The sequence below is a fragment of the Leuresthes tenuis genome, unplaced genomic scaffold, assembly GCF_036924035.1.
Source record: "Leuresthes tenuis unplaced genomic scaffold, fLeuTen1.0.hap1 SCAF_22, whole genome shotgun sequence".
Lineage (NCBI taxonomy): Eukaryota > Metazoa > Chordata > Actinopteri > Atheriniformes > Atherinopsidae > Leuresthes > Leuresthes tenuis.
Window position 1 is genome coordinate 24,905,774 of NW_027325376.1, and position 24,779 is coordinate 24,930,552.

General features: G+C 38.9%; 2 protein-coding genes across 2 annotated transcripts in view; both read right to left on the reverse strand.

The window, feature by feature from the left end:
• Nucleotides 1–225: 225 nt before the first annotated feature.
• On the reverse strand, nt 226–1,668 carry cth1 (cysteine three histidine 1). Its single transcript, XM_072376219.1, has 2 exons — nt 1,660–1,668; nt 226–1,149 (listed from the first exon to the last, which is right to left on the reverse strand). Exons 1-2 carry the CDS (start codon nt 1,666–1,668, stop codon nt 226–228), a joined length of 933 nt encoding a protein of 310 aa, XP_072232320.1.
• Nucleotides 1,669–3,229: 1,561 nt separating this feature from the next.
• Nucleotides 3,230–24,779, reverse strand: part of mta2 (metastasis associated 1 family, member 2) — a 33,782-nt gene continuing 12,232 nt past the window's right edge. The window contains exons 4-18 of the mRNA XM_072375801.1: nt 17,602–17,719; nt 16,171–16,234; nt 15,945–16,062; nt 15,666–15,768; nt 15,093–15,192; nt 14,142–14,330; nt 10,237–10,311; nt 10,087–10,145; nt 9,893–9,993; nt 9,309–9,448; nt 8,927–9,155; nt 8,615–8,704; nt 8,104–8,222; nt 6,288–6,430; nt 3,230–5,737 (exon numbers count right to left, since the gene is read on the reverse strand). Of these exons, the coding sequence (XP_072231902.1) occupies nt 5,584–5,737; nt 6,288–6,430; nt 8,104–8,222; nt 8,615–8,704; nt 8,927–9,155; nt 9,309–9,448; nt 9,893–9,993; nt 10,087–10,145; nt 10,237–10,311; nt 14,142–14,330; nt 15,093–15,192; nt 15,666–15,768; nt 15,945–16,062; nt 16,171–16,234; nt 17,602–17,719 (1,802 nt within the window). The 3' untranslated portion in view covers nt 3,230–5,583. The remainder of the gene's footprint in view (nt 5,738–6,287; nt 6,431–8,103; nt 8,223–8,614; nt 8,705–8,926; nt 9,156–9,308; nt 9,449–9,892; nt 9,994–10,086; nt 10,146–10,236; nt 10,312–14,141; nt 14,331–15,092; nt 15,193–15,665; nt 15,769–15,944; nt 16,063–16,170; nt 16,235–17,601; nt 17,720–24,779) is intronic.

Sequence of the window (24,779 nt, forward strand, 5' to 3'; positions counted from 1 at the left end):
AAAAAAAAAAATAAAATTATATAATTAGCTTGACACCAACTCACTATCCAGAGCAAGTCCAGGTCAATTCATCACTACACAGTTCAAGCACTGGCAAACAAGTGGAGTTGGGGGGGTTAAAAAAAAAAAAAAAAAACCCCACACACACACAACTGCTCTCTGGTAAAGGGGATTAAAAGTCAACAATGAATTTAGAATCAGTTCAATTTCATCCAATGTATTAGGTTAGAGTGCTCTGCTGTCCCAGATCTCTTGTCCTTTGGTGCTCCCGAGTTGCTGCAGATGGAGGGCAAGTGGCAGCAGCAGGTCATTTAGGTGCTGGCTGGGGAAAGTGAAAGCATTGTGGACTGTGGCCTCTGAGGATGGAGTGTCAAGAGGTGAAGCGGAGGGAGATGAGGAAGTTGAAGTATTTGAAAACGGTGAGTAGGGTAAATCTGGGCTGCTTGACAACTTAGATGGGTACCCTCCTTGGTTCTGGTCAGAGGTTTTGATCTTGCTGGGGAGGCCATGCTGAAAGCGACAGCATGTGCCATAAAGGCAAAAACCAAAAGAGCTGAAAGTGTGACACAACGCTCCTCGAGGCTTCCACCCTTTACACTGGGGTTGAATCTGGGTGCTGGGAGCAGACGGAGTCTTCGCACAGTCAATCAGATTATGAGCGCTCCCCATCTCTTTGTCCTGGATATGAAGGAAGTTGCAACGTGTTCCAAAAGGGCAAACCCCAAAGGTGCGGAAGGTACGACAAGGGATGTTCCTGCGATGGAGGATGTGGCGCTGCTCGGTGGGGTTGTGGACAAAAAGGCAACGGCTGCCATAGTAGCAGTAGCCAGTAGTGTGGTAGCTGCGACACAATTCAGTCTTGTACTTTGGATGACGGAAAGGAACACGAAGTTCGTGGAGGCCATGAGCAAACTGGCAACGTTCTGCATACTTGCAGAACCCCGTAGTTGAGTAGCTGGTGCACAGCTCTGTTTTATAGCGGGTGGAACAGACCCAGGGAATAAAAGGGGAGGAGGACTCTGCCAGGGGTAGCAGGGCCTTGGCAAGGGTGAGGCCATCTTCACTGTTGTCACCATCTGAATCTTTGCATGGCAAGTTGTTCATTAGCTCTTCATTTCCATAGGAAGGCAGGAACAAATCACTACTTGTCTGAGAGAAGGGAGGGGGAAAAGGTAGGTTAGCAGGGCACTGTATCAAAAGGCCTGGATCTCATGTACGTACCCAGGAAAGTCACTAATATCTGTAACCTAATGGAGTCAACTAAAACACCAAACCCAACACAATTGGAAAACTCTAGTGAGAATAAGAAAACTAATGCTTAATGTCTTTCCTCCTGGAACTCTGAAAACCATCCCATTCAAACATTCCAAAAACACTACACTGAAGAGGTGACGGAAAAAAAAAAAAAAAAACACTTTTAGAAAGGGCAAAGAAACTGCAGAAGTATTTTATTCTAAGGGCACTAAATATAGTTAATTCTATTAGTTAATTCTATTAGTTGTTAATAGATGGCAGGGCCAAACTGCACCTTGAGTATCAGTATGAAAACACATTCACTCTTGTTGAAATAACTGAAATGTGACATCTACCTTTAACATTTTCTTTACAGAGTAGAACAGAATAGTCATATGAAATCATTTTCAGTTTGTCAAATCTTACCTCAAACATAACCGCAAACGGAGAGTTGCTTACGATGACTTGACAGATAAATCACAGAAGAAAACAGCATCCAAACACTTACAAAATAAAAAGCATTCTAAATTACTATTAAAATATACCTTGGTCCAGTACAATTAAAACCAAACACTTGTAGTTTGTTTGTCACCAAGGCTGAGTAAACAGTAGGGGTTTGTCTTTTAAACCAATGACCACCTTCCTCTGAGAATGAGAATCAGGTGTAAGCAAGTTTAACGTCACATGACCAATTGTGTCCATGTGCGCCCTTGATAACAATCAGGTGTCATGCCAAGGTCGTTAACCCTGCCAGAAATGATGAACCCTATGAGGGACGTTCATTCCTTGCTTTGAATACAAATCGGAATTTTGTTGATGTGTAAAATTCCAACTGTTTGGACACGATAAAACCAATTATAAAAGTCGATTATTTCTGCACAGCAAGAACAAACTAATGGAAGTGATAATCACAAAAAACATTAATAGAGTTTTAAAACTGCCTTTGATTAACCATGTGAACACATGAAAGTGTGCATAATTGAATTAGCTGAAAAATGTTTATAGGATTAAACAGACTACAAAGAAACACGGACAGTGATTAGTGGTTGCTGGAGAAAACATAAACCCCAAGGGTGTAAGAAAGAAAAAAAATCACCAAATATTTAAATGCTTTCAAAGAAATTTTGTTAATAGAGAGAACCTGGCTGACATTCTACTAAAAAGAATCTTGCTTGATAATCAACTGCAGAGTCGTGAGCCACGAGCCACCCTTCACTGGCATGTCGCTCCTTTAATCATTTACATCATCATTTTTGTTCCTTACACCATAAAATAAGAGGTGCTTGAACTTACTTTTAACATCTTTAGAGCACTCCATCACCATCCTTAGAGATCAAAAGAACACCTTTGCTACCCATTTTAACAAGCTACCCGACACTATCAAACTACAGTTAACAGATTGCTGTTGTATCATCAGAAACCTTTAAAAGAGGTTTCAGGTTTGTACAGTTAAGTTTGACATCCTTCCAAACTTCCTAAGACGACTCGGGTCCTTCAACGTCTGCAATGACATCATGTGCATGTTTTATCACAGTCATTGAAAGCACACTTTTCTATGGTGGGTGAGTTGCACTACAGACAAAAACTGTAGGTGCCTGGACAAACTGGTGAAAAAGGCCAGTTGTGTAGTAGACAGAAGGCTAGACCTTGGAGACCTTGGTGGAGCAACGATGAGGAGGAAATTCTATTCTGTTTTGCAGAACAATAAACTTCCTCTCCACAGCATCCTGGCAGGACAGAGAGGTTCAGGAGGGCCTTTGTCCCCACAGCCAGAAGCCTTTTTAACAGTGACTGCTGACATATTTTTCTCAAATTTATTTGTTGTTATAGTTCTAATATACAATCATTGTAAATATTTTTTTTGAGCTACTTGACTAATTTGAATTTGCCCACTGGGGGATGAATAAAGTATTTTTCTATTCTATTCTAAACAGTGGGGTGAAAAAGTGAACACCTTGGAGAGAATAGTAGAGAAAGAACCTGTTTGACAACAAAGAAAAAGAACATCTTTATTTTTCTTATCAAGATACATTTAAGGATACAGCCAGAATTAAAAAACAAAACAAACAAACAAAAAAAAAAACAGTCAACCAAACAAACAAAAACACTTGAGAAAAAAAGTTTCAATTGTAGCATGGTACTCTCTCAATCTTAGAAAATTCAGCACCCTGACTCCTTTTGAATGTCAGTCCTTGTTTGAAATAACCAGCCCACCCAGCAAATAAAAGAGAGATCTTTGTGCCTATTAGAGCCATCTCCATTATTATGGAGCAGAATTACACAGTTTACGTGTACAAAAATTCTAATATGCCAAATTTTCACTATCTTTACACACCTTAGTATTAACTACAAACTCATCACTCTTCTTTTCACAATTTCTCTGAGAAGCCTATGCTCACATTCGGACCAAATGTACTTATAAAACAGTGTAATCCCCATTGTTGTGGGCATCCACAAGGATTTTAATGAGCCAATTAACCACTTACTTTTAGCATCCATCTTTACAAAGTGATGGACTAAAATAAACAAAGCAAATGACAGAACAAGTTCAGATTATTTTCACATCATCCCAAATTCTCCATCAAAAATATTGCTTCTGTTCTGATTCATCACACTTATACAGAAGGTGATTAAAGCAGAATGAAAGAAATTAATGGTTACTGTTCTGAAGAATGAAAACCAAAAAAAACAAGCTTAGTCCCAATTCTCTACATTACCATACTAATGGTTCATCTCTTATCAACAGACCGGTAGCAACAACTGTCAGATTCATTCAACCTAATATTACATTGTCAGATATGCTGTGGCTTTAGAACAGCATTGACATAGAACGTAATGTTTCACAATAATTTCCAGCCTTTTTTCTGTCTCGTTTGCCGTTGTTTCGATTTCTTGCAAAACTGGAACGTAGTAATGAAAAAACTAATTTATTCTCGCAACATGGCAGCCCACACAGCCATGATCATGTCCAAGAAACAAGCCCATGTTCTTTGCCTGCATTCTGCCTGTTCAACATCAGAGGGTGAGGTAACAAGAAGAGATGCCAGGCGCCTTATCTTTTCAAATGGGTTGCACCTGTAATCAAGATACAGCAGAGGAAATACTTTATGTGGCTTCACTGCAATATCTACTCTTGTTCAGCTTCTTATAATGTGTATTGTGATTTACAGAAGTTTATTTGCCTAAAAAAAAAGAAAAAGAAAAACAAACAACATATATATCAAAATACCAATCCGGTAGTTAAATCAAGACTGGTACATATAAATAAGGACTAAATTCAGAGTAAAAATGTTTTGGTAAAATGTGAATGCTTGAAAACATTTATCAAGTATGTAAGGTTTACAGGTTGTGCAGTTTTTAGCACATCACTTAATTCAGTTGAAGCTATTTGCAGAAGGATGCAACCTGATTGTAAGATGCATTTGCCAAAACAAAGCAAAAAGTGTGCAAACAAAAAACACACTTTCTTTCAAAAATATGCAATGCCTTGTAGACTACACACATTAAATCCTTTAAATGGGCCCTCACTTAGTTGAATTTTTTGTCTGAACTTGCACAATTTCAAACCTAAACTTTATTATAGCTCAAGCTTGCTTGTGCACACATTAACTGTTTCTTACATATTAATTCCATGCAACAACATGAAGTGGCACAAACAGGATGAACCTCTATCACAGGGATTTGTGGCTCCTGATACATGATGCAGTACCAAACTAAAATGGCAGTAGATGAACTCGACCCTGCACGTGCATCAACTTGATGTTAACATATCTACTGAACTTGTCCAATCACCATTTCCACAGTAAACTGGCCACAGTTAGCAGCCGGCAGAAATTTCCCTGCTGGAATGGAGAAGAGGAGTGTTGAGTGAAATCTTCGAATCAGGCCAGCTAAAGCAGTCTCAAAAGTGTCGATCCCTCCAATTATGCATATATTTACAGAAAGAAAAATACATGGAGGAAAAACAAAGTGTGCTTTGTCACCATTGTTTCAGGATGAAAATATCAGTGTTTAAATTACACATTTAAAAACAGGTGGCAATAAAAAGGGCAGTAAAAGATCTGCAATAAAACACTACAAACCCTAAGATCTTGTGTCGGTGATGAATTAATGTATATCTGATTCTTTAAATTAGATAAAAATGTATTGTCATTAGGGTGTATGTCTGTATTTTTGTAAGTGTGTTGGACAAACTTTTGGGAAGAAAAACAAAGGATAAAGAAAGATGATGTTGAAAACAGGTAAAAATAAGAGTACTGTATGGCATACTGTGCTGCCTCTAAGCCCCCTCCCCCAAATAACTCCCTCCCCATCTCCATGTCCTGTTAAAATATTTCCCATCTTTCCTCCTTAGTCTTCCAGAACAATGGGCTCGTTGGTGCTGGGAGGGAGGAGGGGCACAGCCAGGGAGCGAGGTGGTGGCGGCAACTTGATCCGGACCAGGAGATGAGGTTTCCTTGCTGCCCTGCGCATCTCTGACTGGGTGAGATGTTTTCTTAGAGCCCTGATGGAGTAAAATTGCCAAAAAACAATCCATTAGTCTAAGGCTTTTTAACTTCTACTATCAGGTTTATCCAAATCCAACTGCATTTCAATGGTCAATTTCACTTGACAAAATATGGTCTTTATGTTCACCAACTACTGTAGCATACTTCCTTTAAACAACCAGCTCCAGGGGCCCCAGAGCGGGCCCAGCACAGAGCCAGCCTTTTTGATTACTATGTTCAGTTTCCTTGAGTCACTGGCTCTGATGCCTCAACAAAATGAAAGCCTCTCTAATGGTCTTCCTCGTCTGTCATCAGTAATACATTTATTTCCAGGCTGCACAATCCATGCCATTTAGAGCGGGTGGCGTACTAGCTTTGGACCTAGTGAGGATCTAGCAGGCACCTGAACAGTCCATGCATGGCTCAGATGGCCATTTTAATAATCATAATATTAAAATGAGTATAAATATACTTAATTAATATAATATATCATTATTAATATAAAAATAGTGTGTTGGAAGTCATGAAGGTGGAAGAAGCTGCTGCTGGCGCTGCATTGACATGTACCTGGTGTCCTTTGTGGCAACAAACACCACAGGGTTTGGGGCTTCTCCCTGGCTGACCTTCTGCCGCTTGATGACTGACTGAGAGGTGGTCCTCATGCCTGAAGTATACGGCCTCCCATTGGCTGGGTAGGGTACCCCTGTAGCCTGTGAACCAATAAAAGAACAAAACAATAAGTCACCTCTACTGAGGCAAACAGCAGGTGATCGTATACATGCAGGCACAAAAGCTGGTTTCACATCATAATGAATGTGCATCAGCTTTTGACTAAAGGTTTGACATGAAGCACACTTATTGGAGCACAAAGTCTAGCATTTTAAGTAAACTTCATTAATCATTTCTTTATTTGGAGAAACGCATTTTGGCACCTAATCAGTCTGTTGGAAGCAATAACCATGTTGCTGGAGTAAATGAACAAAAGGGACAATGAGGCAAACACAAATCCAGTAAATGAGGAAGGATTCTAGTGACTTGATGATGGTTTGATTCCAGCAGCAGATCTTTTCTAATTTTGTCATTCAAGAAAGCTAAGGTTAAAAAGAACAAAAAACAAAAGATAAAATGAGTAAAAAAGCCATAAATAAACATAAAAATGTTCATAGATCCATTTTTAAATGCAGATCTTCTTTTGATACCTGAATTCTGATACCAAAACTTACCCTTGAACATTATCATAATCTATATAGTCATTTGTAGCATTATGTGAGGTTATACAAGGCTGCTATAAACCATACAGCACCTTATTAAGAGAGCCAAAAATTCAATTTATAATTCACAGTTAAACATGGATGCAAAGATTGTAAAATTGTGGTCTGATGCCAATACCAATATTAAAACAAACTTTGGTTGATAGCCAATACAAACTCAACTCCATTTCTTCTTCTTTCAAATCAGTAAAATTTTAAAATGACCCCTGTCACCTTTTGAGTCGGACTAGTGGTTTCCTTCTATGCAGCTTATTGTTAGCTTTGATGTTAGTTGTAATGTTATATCTTCATTTGTAAGTCGCTTTGGATAAAAGCGTCTGCTGAATGCAGAAACAGAAATATAAAACATGAATAAAATATAAAATAAATTAAATAATATTTCAGCCCTTCCTATCTTTTTATAACCTTATAATGAACCTTTTCATTTTTCATGAGAAAAATCCTTAGTTTAAAAAATAACCTGTAAAATTTTTTACCTATTCAAGACTTTTTAGTAGGACAAACTGACAATCTTTTCTTGGAACTATGCAGCAATCTATTGACATGTATAGCTTGAGTACAGAAGTTTCTGATATGCACTTTCTGAATGGTCTATGGTAGCTTCTTCGTCTTTAACCTAGCTATCACCATCTGCTCAAGTTCACCACACCTCTGTAATACATCAGTGAGTGTCTGCCGTATAGTTTTTCCTTTAGTTTCTAAGACCAATACAATACTTCATTTATCCCCCAAAATTAAAGCGTTATAGTATTCTTTAAGAAAATTAACTTATTTTCTTAAGCAAATCATTATTACATTACACCTATGCAAAGAAGGAGTCCCCTCTCCAAGCACAGAGTCATTATTGTCTTGGGTGGAGGGACATCTGTAGTGGTGTTTGGCTGTCGGCTTGGACCTGAACATATTTACAGTTAATTAAAAATTAGACAATGGAATCTGAAACCATTTGTAGATAAATGAATGATGCCCGTACTACTTGGATCAGTTGCAACACACTGAAATGTGAATGGGAACTCTGACAGTTTAGTGTGCTAAAGTTTATGTTAGAATCATTTCCTCAGTGATCATTTTGACATGCAGTGAAAACTGTGTGGTGTGTGAAGAACACTGACGCTGTCAAAGCCTCTCTTTCCCAGCAGGCTTTGGCCCACTCGGGGCTGGCTGGCCTGGTTCCTGTTTATGGGTGTTGGGGGTCCTCTGGATGCCTTCAGTTTCAGAGGAGCTGAGATGGCTGTAGGAACACAACAGATAAGGTGAAAAGTTGCAAGACATTTTCAACTTTAGCAATGTGCCTTAACCCTTTTTAATAATTAAAAAATAAATAAATAAATACATACACTGACCATATAGATGTGTAAGAAAGGTGTTGATATTTTGAATGCTATTTCATTTTAGTTTTAAATCTGATGGCAGAAACAGGGTAGTTAGCAGTAGCAGCAGGGTATTTATTCATCTTTATCTTTTCATGAATTCTCTAATTGTTGACTTTGTGATATTTTATCGACTACAGTCAGCTTGTTATATAAATCTATTGTGGAGCTAGGGGAAGCAGACATTAACATTAACAACATTAATTTAGAGCAATTTCATATTCAATTTGCAGGTAACATTATGTGGTCTCACCTAAATCCTTCACTATGGTGGCCAATGACTGTCGTGGCACCAGCTTACTCTTGATAGGAGTTTTTGTGGCTTTGGGCAGCCTGATCATACCTAAAAAAAAACAAAAAAAAAAAAAACAGGCAAGTTAAACCAAACATAAAAAACATGGATTACACTCATACCATTGCCTGCTTTGAATGAAAACGTTTACAACATTCTACAACTTTACTTAAAAGTAAATCTGGCAAATAATTCTCCCATGAACTGCTTCATGTCATTGCTCAATAGAAAAATGTATTCATTAATCAAAGTTTTGTGTATGTATGTACTTACACTCAGCTTTGACAGCATTGGCATTAATTGAGGCGTATGGTCTGCGCGCAGCACGCCGTGGCTGCAAAATGTCCTCACACACCCGCCGGGCAATGCGAGTAAGCTTGGTGGTCTGCAGGATGAAAGTCTGGCGGTTCTTGGCCAGCAGCTTGGCTCGCCCCTCATTGCGGGTGAATGGTGACATGCCCTGGACTTCCTGGCGTGTCATGTGAGTGCGTGGGCCTGACTCCTGGACAGAAATGGAAGGAGATGCAATGGAGAGAAGCATCCAGAATACCTCAAAACATTTTCTGAGGGCATTTTATCAGTGTATGGTTAAAGTCTGTACCGTTTTTGCCTATTAAATATATTCTAAATGAGTAGACTGCAAAGACAGACTTACAGAACCAGTTCGAGTAGCTCCCTCAAGCTGTGTTGGGGTCTTCAGGCCTCCATATTTTTTCCAGTAGATCCAGCAGGAGGCACACAGTCTGCACTGCATGTTTGGGGGTCCCCAGGCATACCATTGAGGAGACTGGGCCGCTAGATACAAAGGAGCAAACATTTGATCAAGAGGTAAGACTAAAATGTGTGACATACAGTGTCTTGCAAAAGTATAGACCGCTTTTAACATTGTTCTTATTTAGTTATCCTACAACCTGGGGTTCAAATGAATGTTTCTGGTGTGTTGAATCATCTGACCATCACAACATGCATATCATTTTTAAGGTACAAAGTGTTTTTAATGCTGAAACAATCAGGAAACAAAAAAGAAAACCTGGCTGTGAAACTTTTTTACGTATTTGCCATGACAAAGTCAATACTTGAAAAGCCCCCTTTTGTAATAGTGAAAGGTTCAAGTCTCTTGGGGTATGTTAACTATCTGACATATCTAACCACCAGGATTTTTCCTTTAAGACAGAACTGCACCAGCTCCTCCAAGGGGTGGGTCTTCATTCAGATCCAGTCATAAGTGCCTGCACTTACTGTGACAGCTTTCACAGCTGAGTCCTTTTTGAAAGCCTGCTGATCCATTCATACCAGGCTTGCTGCCTGGCACCATGATCTGATTGGGGTTGGGTTTAGTACTGGTAAAGGCAGAAGAGTGAGGAGATAAATAGCTGTTCTGAAATCAGTTTTCAGTGGAGTTTAAAACTACAGCAGTTGACACATATACTCACTAGGTGGGGATATACACTTGCTTGAGTTTGCTGTCTGCCTCTGCTGCCTTAAGTCGTTTCTGAGAGAAAACATTTACTTGATATAGACATGTACAATTAAAATGTAATAGTGCTTTTTTGTATTGTGTGGCTTGCTGATAAAAAAAAAACCTGTTGAATGTAGCGGTCTGTAGTCTTCCACATGTAGTAGAACTGGACCACACTGGCAAGAGACTTCCAGGGGAGCTATGGGAAAAAAGTGTTTACTAAAAGAGCACAAATTCAAGACACAAATCAATTACTGTTCTGGCTAATTACTATTTTCAATTACAATATGCTATTGCTCTCATATTTATATACCTACCAAAACTTTCAGTTAACTTTACAAGAGATTTTGCTCAAAACAATGCTATATAGAATAAATAAACACGAGCATTCAAAGTTCACTTTGCGTTGGAGTTTTGTTATTCTAAATTTTAACAACCAGATTCCCATTTTACTCTAAATGTACAGTAACTTTCGAAAGTATGCAATCCAAACTTTCCAAGCTTTGCAGCACATCTTTGGTTTAAAGCTACAGTTGGTAAGATAGAGAAGAGAGAAGATTTAGCTTGAAAATTTGAACCAAAACAAGCTTCACGTCCGTCCGGATCACAACTCTGCAAATTGACCATCTTGGCAGCGAATTTTACCAAGACAGCTTACTGAAATCAGCAGTTGTGCATCTGTTGAGAGCAGGGTTCCAACCCTTTGGTCCAAAACAGCTTCTATGGAGCTGAGGTTGTAGGATTGAGAATACCACGATGTGACTGATATAGCATCATCCTTCGCTTCTCCAAGTAGTTTTTGCACACAATGGAGTTGTGCTTGGAGTCATTATTTTCTAACATGACAAGTGCTTTCCTTGAAAAACTCATTAGCAACGTACAGTAAGATGGAACGAGAACCATGTTGGTTAAGTATGACTTAGTAAACTTTACTTTCAGTAAAGATCACCAGAGATGCCTGTATTAAAATACCCTAAAGCAGGGGTTTTCAAAGTCTGAGACTATGGGCCTCCCCCTAGAGTGTATAAAAAAACCCGCCCCCCCTTTATTTTTTATCACTCAAGCATAAAACAGATTTAAACAATGAATGACAAAACATCTCTCGTATTAAAACCAATAACAGAAATCTCTTTTTAATCTGTCTGTTAACACTCATGTTAACATTTTTGGAACGTTTTAACATTTCCATCTATGCTTACCATCTTATCATTTTAGACATTTTATCATTTTTAATCTTTTGAAACATTCAACTGTTCAATTCTTTTAAAAAAATAATTCAAATGTGTCTCATCGATACCTAAAAACGTGTGTTCTTACCATCACATTTACTAACTAAAATTACTAACATATTTTCAAACATTTTAAACATGTCCATCTGCTCCTAACATTTTTGGAGCACACTTTTGAACAGTATTATTTTCTGTATGTCGAACCTTTGCTCATCCTTCAGTGGAAACAATGGGTCTGTTTGTGATGCACAAAGACGGCTGATGCGGGGACGCACTTCAGAGAGGAATAAACGTAAATCATCCTCCACTTGCAGCCTTCAGCGGTACTTGCTTTTAATCATGGTCAGTGTGGAAAATCCGCACTCACACAGGTAGGTGGAGGTGAAAGGGATGAGAATTTTGACGGCCTTTTTGGAGAGGTGCGGGAACTCGGATTCCACAGACAGCCAGAAGTGCGCAAGTGAGATCTTTGTTTTCAAGTCCATGTTGGAGGTCAGATCGATGAGAGCCTCCTCTTCTTGCACGCTCAGTCCATCCCGGGGTGTCACTGGGAAAGAGAATGGATTTCTCACCCACTGATTTGTCAAGCTCTCCTCTCCAAAATAATCTCCAAACTGCTCACTGCTCAGCGTGTTTATGCGGTCGAACATGTCAGAAAGATAGGCCAACTTTGCAACCCAGTTCATGTCCTCCATGTGTTTCACCAGTGGGGAATGAATTTCAGTGAGGAAGAGGAGCACTTCCTCGCGCACATCCCACAGACGGGTGAGGATCTTGCCGCGGGAAAGCCACCTGACCTCGGAGTGCAGCAGCAGCAGCTGCTGCTGGAAGTGAGCACCCATCTCAGCACAGAGGATGGAGAAGAGACAGGCATTCATGGTGCGCGATTTAATTTGGTTCACAATTTTTACTGCCTCATCCAGGACGTTGCGCAGCTCCAGCGGCATCTTTTTGGCTGCCAAGGCCTGACGATGAATGAAACAGTGCTTCCAAACAGCGGCGGGGGTTTCACCAGACCGCTGTGACGGCCTGTCATTGCCCTCGCACCGTCAGTACATATTCCACAACAGCGGTCCCAATCAATGTGACTGTCCTGAACAAAATCATTCAAAGCCTTGAATATTTCTCCTGCTGTAGTGCGAGCTGGCAGAGGATGACAAAATAGAAACTCTTCCTGGACACTGAGCTCTTTAATGTAGCGCACATAAACCATTACCTGAGCGCAACTCGCCACGTCGGTGGACTCGTCCAACTGAATGGAGGAAAAAGGGCTCTTACGCACATTATCCAGCACCTGCTCTTTCACATCAGAGGCCATGTCTGAGATGTGGTGCTGGGTGGTATTGTCAGACATGGGAATGGCGTTTAGCTTGGCAGCCGCAGATTCTCCTATCATTGCAACACACATATCTTTAGCTGCAGGGAGGAGTAAGGTCCCTCCAATGTTGTGGGGTTTACCTGCCTTCGCTATACGTAACGCCACCCGATATGATGCTTCTGTTGCCCTGGTATTCACAGTGCTTAATGTAGCAATTGCTTTCTTTTGTGACTGCATTTCACTTAGCTTCCTGTCAAAAAACTCCCGTGGTTTGGTCACCAAAGCTGGGTGCTTTGTTTCAATGTGGCGCCGGAGTTTGCATGGTCTCATGCTGTCATTAGCTAGTACCTCTTTGCAAATAACACACTGTGGCTGCGGAATGTCTTCAGTAGCAATCCATGAAAATCCAAACTGTAGATAATCACTGTCATACTTCCTTCGTTTTCTTGTTCCAGATTCACTCTTTTCTCTCACCTTGCGTACCACAAATCGATCCATGCCCCTCAGATAAATTAGCTGATGTTTTCGTTTCTTTCGCTCTCTCTGAAGTTTTGTTCTTTCGCGCCTCCCCTGAAGTGCTCTGGCGCCCCACACTTTGAAAACCACTGCCCTAAAGCATCACTGATCCTCCCCAGTGCTTCTTTCTGGATCAAGCACACTGAGGAATCCTGCTTCAATCTTAGTGACAGTGACTTGTCTTGGGTCCACTTATGTCTCTTCCACTTGTTCTGGGGATGTAAGAGCGGTTTCTTTCTTAAAGCTCTAATCTGCAAGCAACCACCTGGAGTTGGTTGTGTGTTACCAAGTTGAGCTGTGAGATAAAGAACAATTAAGAACTTGTCCCACACAGAGAAACTTGACCTCTCGGATTATCCTGGACTCGCCACCGAGGGGCAGGTTAGAGCATGCCCAAATTTAATGAACCATACTGGTGATGAATATTTTGGCAGTGGCTTTCTGTTTTACCTTTCTTGCCACTAAGCTAGAAGTGACCATCTTGCTTCAAGAAAAAGTTCCTTGAGATTATTATTTGGACTGAATGGCAGAACAAGTGAACAGTATTGTGTTGACCCTAATTCCTTCTGAAGCTGACACTGTACCATATAAGTTTAAAGAAAATAATAGATTTCAGAAGATGCTTCAGAACTAACAATTAAGGTATTCCTTAAGGAGAAAACCCAGATATTGTGTCTGAAACATCAACTCTAATGTTACTGTACAGTTGCAGATACAGTCGATACCTCGACCTCAAAGCTGTGATGCCAAAGCATGGAAATTTTCAAGCATATTCGTCCTTTCGGAGGGTACTATATATTGGTTCTAAATGTACCCATAATTGGTAGGTTTTTGCTGTGTGCAAAAAAAAATTAAAATAAAAAAAAAACAAAAAAAAAAACAGCCTGATTGCATTTTTCATTAATATTGCCAGTATCAAAGTTACCACAACCTTATTGTCACAAAGAGAAGAGAAGGACAACTCACAAAGTCCTGGCGGATGTCATTGAAGTCTTTGCCATATTTTTCCAGAGCCTCCTCAAATAGCATGGCTTCGGAGGCGCTCCACTCCTCCATCTCATCCCGACAGAGCACTGGACCCCCCTGGGGAACCAGGGTGGACATGGCTTTGGCCAGGTCATAGTTGTTCTTTTGCAATGTGTCCATAGCATGGAACTAAATTTTTTATTTTTTTAAAAAGAGGAGACAAGTGAAGAGTGGGGAAATATTAAATAAATTATTATTACAGATTTAAATTCTAAAGCTGGAAATGATATGCTCTATACATACATAAACCCCCCCCCTTTGTTGCAGATAAATAAAATGACAAGACATTAAGTGTGGAAAACAGTGTTTCCATTATATATACACTTTGTAAATGACAACAATTGATACTGAATGTGACACTCCAAGAGGTAATGACAAAGAATAAATAAAATAAATGCATACTCCTATATACTCACTAGTTGAATAGATCCTCACAAAACTAAGGTCCCAGTCCATTTCTCAAATCAAAAGTCTGTTAAAGTTTATAACTTCAACATATGACTGAGGCGGAATCAGCGACTGAGATGAGACGAGCCAATTGGTCACGAAGACTTCTCTCTTGCCCTATTAGTGTCTTTCTAGCTTGCTTGCTTGCAGACTTTGTTCAATGACTTTGTGCCTGGCATAACTGAGAGTGAGTCCCACCCTTTTATGTTTGATAAATGTCAATGCTAGCATGTATGAATGAATGCAAAAACTGAAACATTTAAAGCAGTAACCTCTGTGGAAACCAGTCAGAAAAATGGAGGGGCTTGATAGAAATGGGAAAAAATTATACTGACAGCTTCACATCCTATGTTATCCCGTGTGTAACAATGAAAAGGATACACTAAACAGTAGCCCGTGAAAAGCTTGGTCTGAATTGTTACGTGGTGTTTATGTGCCCCTCACCAGTGTTATATCTCTGGAGGCTGCAGCTGCACTCATGTGAAGGCTGGGCTGGCGGATTGAGCTGCTGCAGTCCAAGGCTCGAGCAAATGTACCCACAGCTCTGAAACAAACAGATCACAATCACTGACCTTGACCCTGAATATAAAACTCACGAGCATCTGTGTTGTTAATGGTTTCTACACAGTAACCACTAGAGGGAGATTTTGACTGATGAACCAAATCATTTGAGCTTGGTAAATTCTTCCAAAAGCCAAATATTACATAATTTTCAGATGTATCAGTAAATAAATGAATGAATCAAATGTTTAATTAATGTAAACTCATTCTTAAGATCAATAACTAATACCCTTCAGAACTTCTCAATGACTACAGCTATAAAACTACACGTTAAGTTATTGCAAACACCTGATTACAAATTAACTGTAGGGAACCCAGGCGAGAAAAAAAAAAAAAGTTGTTGCACTTCATGTATTTTCTCAAGAAAAGTGACTCTATTAGCAGGTTCAGAATTCGCCATGGCAACAGGATTTGGTAATGGTGATAGCTGGGAGGCAGATAGCAGGCAAGTGCTACCTTGCAACCACTAGGAACTGGTCAATCTGCGGGTCTTTGAGCTGGTTGTTGGGGTCCCAGACTTTGGTTTCCAGCTTCTCCTGGACCCGGTTATCAGATTCACCTGTGAAAGGGAGGAATCGAGTTCACCATCTGCTTCTGGGCATTTAGGTGAATGCTTAACAATCTCTTTTTTGTTTGAATCTCTTACATGCCTTGGAAACATTTATGAAGGTTTAAATTAAATGAAAAGCCAACTTCAGTATGGCTATTATATCAAGTTTTGAATGTGCTGCTCACCTTCAGCTAGCTTGTCAGGAATCTCAGCCTGATATTTAGAGCCGACACGGATCTCACCCTGGTCTGCCAGCAGAGTCTTCTGAACAGGGTCGAACACCAACGAGTAGAAGAAACAGTCCTGGACAGAAGACTTGTAGGTTACAACTATGCCAAAAGCTCTGTTCTTGTTGCGCCTTTGTAATTTGAAACACAGATGCTAATGACAGATATTGTGACTGTGCCTTACTTCTTTCTCGAGGTAACCAGCCAAGACATCAGTTTCATTGAGGAGCGTGACGTTACATTTCCCTCTAAGGAGACAGTGAGGAGCAGAGGGGATGTAAAGAATATCCACAGTCTCAAAAGTGAAATTAAGGCTTGTTTTAAATAAATAAATCAAATATGGCCAATTTAGGACCGTTAACCCATTTTTTTGTAGCTTCTGGCCATTGTCAATACTTAAAAATAAGTAATCTGAAAAACTTCATAATCCAGTGAAGTTTAGAGATAATTTTCCTAGTATGCATTTTCAACTAAACTAGAGGATATGTGAACACTAATAGTGCAAAATGACATCCATGTAGAACACATGTGACCGTGTCCAAATACACATAAAAGTAAAAGTACTTTTACATGTCATTGGTCATCACACAGGGTATTTACTCTATACTGGGTAGGATGCTCAAAAAAACTGAAAAAATTAAGAGAGATTAGATTTACTTCTCCAGCTATCACTAAATCACTGGGCACATCTGTTATGAAGAGGATTGATTACACTACCGTATACCCAAAAAGTTCAACACCAACCCAGTCTGGCAAGTTTGGAACGTGAATCTGCTGCCAAAAATAAGGACAATACTGGTGCAGCTTCTTTCGGATTGATGTAAAGGTATGAGTGACAAAATGATAGTACCGTAAATTCCGGACTATGAGCAGCTACTTTTTTCCCAGGCTTTGAGCACCGCGGCTCATAATACGGTGCGGCTAATATATGGTTTTTCCCTTTTTTTTTTCATGCTGCCAAAAACATTTGCCTCGTAACATTAGACAAATAAAATTAACGACTAGTTCACAGTGGTCCAATGAAATTGTACGATAAATCAAACACACTTACACTGCTAAAGTATTGTAAATCGGTCATTTGTACTCACCCTCAACATTGAAGACAAACGAAGAATATGCTGCAGGTTTTAAATTAAAGGCTATCAATGACTTTTCCTGGTGGGCTGTTTTTTTTTTTTTTTTTTTTAAAAACCAGCCGTGTTACAGGCACTGTTCGGGGGAATAAAAGCATTTGCAGCATGTATTTGTTTATGTTACCATAGGCATTTAACTAAAAGTTTAAAAATCCTCACGTATAACATCTTTCTGTGTAAATATCTCATATTACAATGTGGACACCTGCGGCTTATATTCTGGTGCGCTCTATAGTCCGGAATTTAGGCTAATTACTAATATAATTAATTGTCAAATTAATTGGAAATTTTAATTCAACACATTATTAGCATGACAATTTCTAAAAAGAACATACAAAAATGAAAACAACACTGCCTTAATGTATGAGAATGGCTGTAGCAAGGATAATTTCCTCCGTAGATCAGCTCCAACAGTGCTTGGCACCTAGTAAGAACTTTGTCAGACCTGTAGCTTACTTGAAAACCTGCCAATGAACACGTACCGTATGTGAGTAGCAGGTAGAGATTCAAACTGTCGAGACAGGAACAGTTCCCTGTGTTTGAGCTGGTGTTTCTGTTGTTCCGACAGCGTTGGCTGCTTCGACTCTTCCTCAAATTCTCCTACAAACAAACACATTAACATTAGCACTGCTTTTCTACTCTCATGAGATGAAATAATGCAGTAGGCAGCAAAAATATGTACAGAATTCAAATACCTCTTTTATGTTTCAAGATGTAAAATACATATATGCAACTTATAGGTCAGGATCCCACCGGGCAGAGTAAACCAAAAGGTCACTGTTGCACTTCAGGTAATGACAACAGTTTAAATGAACTTAAGATTATTAATGCAGTTAGAAATATCCTTGGTTTAAAATATTTATATCCATTTATTTAAGTCTATTTCATGTTCACTAACAGAGATGCAAGATACAGGCAGATTTCAGCTATGGGTAATGTTCTGCAATCCCTTTGGCAAGTCCCATTCAGGATGAAAATCCATCTTCATATTATTTTTAAATCAGCTAGCAAGTTAATTTTCTGCATTTAATTGATTAAGTCCTGATCAGACATATTTAAAACACAGTGGCTATCTGAGCCAAAGGCACTCAGGTGACCACAGGAATGTTTTGTATGTTCTTGAATAATAACGTTTGTCCAAATCCCTGTTATATGTTTAATAAATCATAATTTTCCATTTCAGACAAGAAAGTTTGGCTACTGGGCAAAGAAAATGCATTGCTGACTTGTCCAGAGGTCCGATTCTTGACAGTCTGAACATATCCTTAAGTTTCATACCACCAAATCCACAGATCTTATATTTTGCTTCATGTTTGGTATCACACTTTGACAGAGTTAAAATAATCAAATCAAAGAAAAGTGCTTTGAATGCTCTAGTGTTTAGTTTTTCTAAGAAATACAGGAACTATAAACTGTGGACCTGATCTTTACCATATATAATGACACACTTGACACCCCACACTATTAAAGAACAAAGCAATACAGTTATGTGACACCAGAAGAACCATATGAAACCTATGTTTACATGCAGTAGGATATGACTAAATTAAGCCACAGATGGCTGTGGGCATTTGTATATCTGTTCTTCAGCCGCTAGATTGCGCATTCCTAATTTCAGGCGGGTGAATAATTTGTTGCAGGGAGGGGAGGGCCTATTTTGCTCCATCTCTGTGGACTCCGCCCCTGCACTCAGCCACAGGAAACCCTGTCAGTGAGGGCATGGAGGAGAGAGAGACAGAGAGAGATAGAGAAATATAGTGAGGACAGTACTTTAGGCCCCACCCCTTTTACTGCTAACCTCTCAACCCCCTCCTCCTTCCTCGCATGTCCAGCAAGTCCCTGCCAGACTAAGTGGGAAACCCTGTGCACCAAACCCGAGGCGTCTATCCCTCCCCCCAAAAAAAGATGTATCCCCAACACACATACATGTATAGAAGTATTTGAAAATAAAAAAATATATACAAACACATATGCATACAGACACACACTATAAAAGCAACACAAAGACAAACACTCATTTTATTCACTGACAAAGACACAAGGAAAGTCAGAATTAACTCGTTGCATGCTGAACCCTCTGGGATAGATCAAGGGTCTTTTGTTCTACACAAAAGACGAGTGTGTGTGTGTGTAGATTGAGGAAGAGAAGGGGAACACTGGTGGAAAAAAAACTGATGCAGATAAAGCTATTTAGAACAAATAAGCAGAAGCAGTATGAATATATGGTTATACCTAATTGTAACAGAACAATAATAATAGGACCAGATGCCAGACCCGAACAGACCAGGGAACTCTTTGGACTTGGCATACACTTTATTGCTTGATTCGTCAAGCTGTTACAGTGACAGCGACATATGATGCATGTCAGTTTTCATATTACAGCATAACAATGACAAATGCCATGTTCATTCATATCAGCTTGACAAGCACACTGGGGTTTTGCAGAATATACTGTAGTTGTGGTAGATTAGACCAGGTAAAAAAAAAAAGTAAAAAACTTCGACATGTTTAAGTTAGTTGAACAGACTGTGGGACAAAAGACTCGTCTCTGTTTTCAAACTTATAATGACATGGTTTATAGTTAACCTCTGAAAAACATCTTTCACTAGACGGGTTCACTGTCTCCACCTATATGTCAGACAGAGGCTGCAGCACAACCAGAAATGAAACAACCAAAATGCAGTAAAACGAATGAAAGAAAACACAAGGTGCTTGTTTTTAACATTTTCTAATTGATTTGACTCAGTGCTGAGAGAAACCACATTTGAACAGTGCCATCACTATATTTGGAACTCTTAAGAAAAGCAGAACCAATCAAAAGTTGTGGATCTGTTAATTCAGCTGCTTACAGTCCAGACTTATGTTGTGTTTAAAGTTATAACTTAATGTTACTAGATTCAAATTTATAACATTCAGATAGCAAGTTTTACAGAGAAGTGACCATTTAGGCATGAGGCTAACATGTTAAAATGCCACCAGACACTGCTCTGAAAAGGACAGCATTTTTGAAAATGGCTTTAGACTCAATCACATCTAGTGAAGGGGTATAAAGCTTTTAAATGTCAACAGAACAATTTTTATGAAACCCACTTTTTCTTTGGGTGAATACTATGCGACCATACCACACGGTTCAATCAACACGTCAGTGCAGCAAAACCTACCAGGTTAAGCATTTAGAATAAAAAACAGAACACTCATTGTTGAAAAGCTGCAGAGGGGCACAATTCACAACTTATAAAATTCTGTTCTTAAACTGATAATGATAATTCTTGACAATGAAAAGAACTGCAAAAGAAAATGTAATTTCACCTTGGACGCTGTAATGAATTGTTACAGCAATATGACATGAGAAATCTGACTCCTCATATTATACTGTACTACATAAACTTTAGGCAAATAAAAAAATCTTTCACACAAAACATGGCTCTTCCCATCACTTTTACAGGCAAACCTGAATGAAGCTCAACAAACATCAACAGAAAAGGGACCATGTGTCAATGACTGCATGTCATTGCTTTAACAGACACCCTATCCAAAAATAGGATAGGGTAAGACCTGTAGTTGAGGTCATCAGCGGCATCTCTCCAAAATGTGTATAAATCTCACTTCTTTGAAGAAGCCAAGTATAAAAAAAGAAAAAGAAAAAAGACAGCATTATTTTGTCAATTTGTTCAGTCTTGGTGCTGCAGTTTCATCATTTACTGTATTAACTGAATCCAAGCTGTTTGGATAGAGTGCCCTGGTTTTGTGTGTTAAAACGTCTTTGTCTGGAGCACTGTAGGCCAGCAGGAAGGGGGAGCTGGTGTTGGCGGTGGGGTGAGTGATATAAGTGGATGGGATCCATCTTCAACAGTCTGCATGTCATTAGCACCACCTCACTGTCTCCTCCCTCCCACTCTGTAGGCACTCTGATCACGCACAAGGAGAATGGCCTCATAATAGGCTGGCTCACAGTGGGGCACACAGTGCAAGTGAAGAAGCCACACTGAGACAACAGCCAAAAAAAATAATGAGCTTAATTGAATTAAAATCATTATCAGTTTATTTTTACAAAATGTTAGCTCCAAGTCAAGGGCCCATGGTTTTCAACTGATAAGTTTAACATTTATGAATCCAGTGTAATGATTTTAATTCAAACGAGGATAGGCGCCTCGGGTTTGGTGCACAGGGTTTCCTACTTAGTCTATATTCATGGATACTGCCTTAACTTGAACACTCCAGAATAGGGATGGGAATCAAGAACTGGTTTAAAATTTTCCAAAGCATCAGAATTGTATGTCTCTGAGCTTATCAATTCCTCTATCAATGTTGGCGGATTCTGTCAAATGTGCAGAGTTTGTACAACTGCATATACAACATTATTGTACAAACAGGGCTTTCAAGGCTGCACGGTATAGGACTTACACTTTAACATAATCACAACAAATTCCTTTATCCCACACAGCGAAAAACTAATTCAAAACGTATGATGCTGTGGTATAAAAAGAGGCGACTATGCTGACAGATGTATAAATCTCCAGTCTTGCCAACTTTGAGATTTCTAAAATTGATCTCTGCTCCGCAGCAGAAACACCTCCTGCCTGCTGCCCTGCTTGAGCAGCATTGAGCTTGTAGGATGCTGTGAACTGTGAGAGAAAACGTTGGGCACATTCTGTCACTTTCTCTCTGGGACACCATAGTACATGTGGTCAAAATCACTGTAGAGAGACTGTGTACTTGCAGTGGTTACAGTACAGGTATTTTATCAAATCTGAATAGCAGTCTAGAAATGTTTTCAAGTAACAGCTGTTGACATTTTGTCTTAATATGCTGCTTATCAGTAACGATTTCAGACCCATCTGGCAAGGTGACAGAAGAAACTGAAAAATATGCGAACGGGAGTAGCTTTTTTTGGGAGGCTAGACAAAGCAAAATGTAAGTTCTGTGATAACCCTCTCCGTACATGCAGCTAAGTGCCATAGTTTACCAACCAAACAGATCATCTGTATCCATATACATCCTGCTTTATAACAAAATCAGCATCATGGTTAGCACTTTTTTGTTTGATTAAAAATATCTAAATTAAAACAAGTTGAGCTACCTGGCATCCAAATTGTTATGATATTATAGATATAAACAACATGTTTCAGTATCTAATGAGTCAAAATGGTAGCATTATTTGACAGATATATCAACAGGCTTAGATACGATAGATACGATGTGAGAAAGAACAATGAATTTACTGGTAGATTTGTGATGTTGCAGAACTTATTGTTGCATTTCTGCTGACTCAATTTACATAAACGGAAACTTTTAGATTCTACAGTTGTAAATATGTCTCCATGCGCCATCAACATAAACTCATACTGTTGTTATCGATGTTTGAATTTAAAATGAGTGATTGGCTTCTCAAGAAAAATACTATTGGATATCACTAGTTAAATTATTCAACATGTTTTTCAAATTTCTTGTAATCTCACGTGGTCACATAGGTTTAAGCAAAACCAGCCAGCAGTGAAACTTTCTTTTTTGTTTGGCAAAATATAGTCAAATAAACTATTTTTTTTAATCTTGTCTTTTTCAAGTGCCACCTTCAAGGAATTACATCTTCGCATGATGCCAGAATCTGCAGAACTTGGGCTTTCTACTTAACCTGCAGAGGGACAACTGATCTATTTTGTGAATACTGAGAAAGATTTATGATCAGTAGGTGAAAGGGGCAAGTTAACAATTCAATTTAGTTTTATTTCTATAGCGCCAAATTACAACAAATGTCATCTCAAGGCACTTAAATAATATAGTCCAATTCAAGCCAATTGGAGTTAAATTCCAATTGAATTAATAAAACAATCTCCCTCAGTGGTTGTTATAACGTGAACGTCGTGGAGTTTTTACACACTTGGGATTATTTTTGTAAAGAACCAGCACTGTGAAAGTTTGAGGGCTGCTAACCTTTTGAGAAGAACTTAAGTTTTATGAGTAACTATGGTCAGTGGACATTCAGTGGATGGATTTTGTGAAGAGTAACTGGGATAAAGAGTTAACAATCTCAATAAACACCTGCCTCACTGTTCACCTGCTAGATTTACAAACTCTTACTGGAGACAGCTCAGATTGGAAGACGCATCAATACACTGTGACTGTTGGACTGAGTTTCTCATTCCTCTGCTGACATGCTTATCAGAGATGGGAAATGATGTTTGACTTTTCAATTAGTCATTAAACAATACAAAACAAACAAACAAACAACCAGCAAACAAATCAAATCCAACTGTTGTTTGATATGGCACTACTTTTACTTGGCTGACAGTTCGTAGTAAGGAGTTGCTTACGCCACAAGATGGTGATAATGCACAGAGCTATTTGCCAACCGCCATGAAGGCTAGATGTCTGTGCTTCATCACTGTCAGGCACAACGTAGCTGACACTGTGAGCTTTGATGCTGAAGGTGCTCCAGCAAGCCAAACATGTAAAACTGAAGACCGCATCTTTAAAACACTACTGTATAGAACTCCTTCAAAAAACAAACTAAAATGACAGCTAGTGCAAACTCTCCCATGTAAAGCAAGTTTATAACAACTATATACCATCATTTGAGAGTGAAATACACAGTGCACATTTTTTTGGGTAAAAAGAAAAATCTATAAAAAAATATGAAAGTTTGTGACAAGCACAAATGGTTTAACAATTTCCCTGCAATCAAAATATTGACACACAAAGATTGATCTTGGCTGAATCTTTAACAGGACATACTAGATATTATATCCAATGCATGCAGTGTGTGTTTTTGACAGCACATCTTAACAGCTAACTCAGAGTGAAACTCTATCTCTTCTTTACTTAGATTTCAATGTCATTTTATCTTGTCTAAAATCATGATCCATCCCTACTTTGAACAAAAAGTGATAGCCCTAAAAAGCTGTGAGCACTCTCTGCAACAATACACCCCCCTTCACTCCAAACTTTGTCACTGCATTGAAATGCATTTCTGTCAGTTACTACAGAAATTAACACAAATAAGGAACATGAAGTTTTTTTGTACATACACATCCTTGTTTTTTTCAAGCAGTGGAACATCAAGACAAGAAAATTTATTGGAATCTTAATTGCTTGCATAGAGACATGTCAGTTAAGTATGTGGGGTGAATACACTTTGAATTTACACTCAATGGGCAATGTAATCTTAATGATCAGATCTTCATGGGTCCTTTATCTGTCTCAATGAGCTGCATCACTTTGTGGTTTTTTTCTTTTTTAACCATAATCCTAAGATACATCGACACTAAAATGGCGTTCATTTTTGCTGAATAGAACCAGCAAATAAATGACTAGAAATAAATGATAGACTTGTTTTTTATTCCTTTTTCGTTTCAGTCACTTATTATGCCATAAAATGGTGTCAGAAAGCATTAAAACCCAAAGTGACAAATTGTCACCATGTTATGCATCCATACAACAGAGGACATGTGAAACATTAAGGCTTAGTCTTTATATTACAAAAGCAAATGTGTGTGCTCAGATATTTAATGTTAATGTCATTAAGATGCTTCGTTAAATAATACAGCAAATGTTTATAAAGAGGTGTTCAATCCTAAATTATTTAAAAGTTTGTGAGCAATTCTTACAAACACCCATAAAACAAACAATAACTTTCAAAAAACACGTATTTGCTTAGATTTGC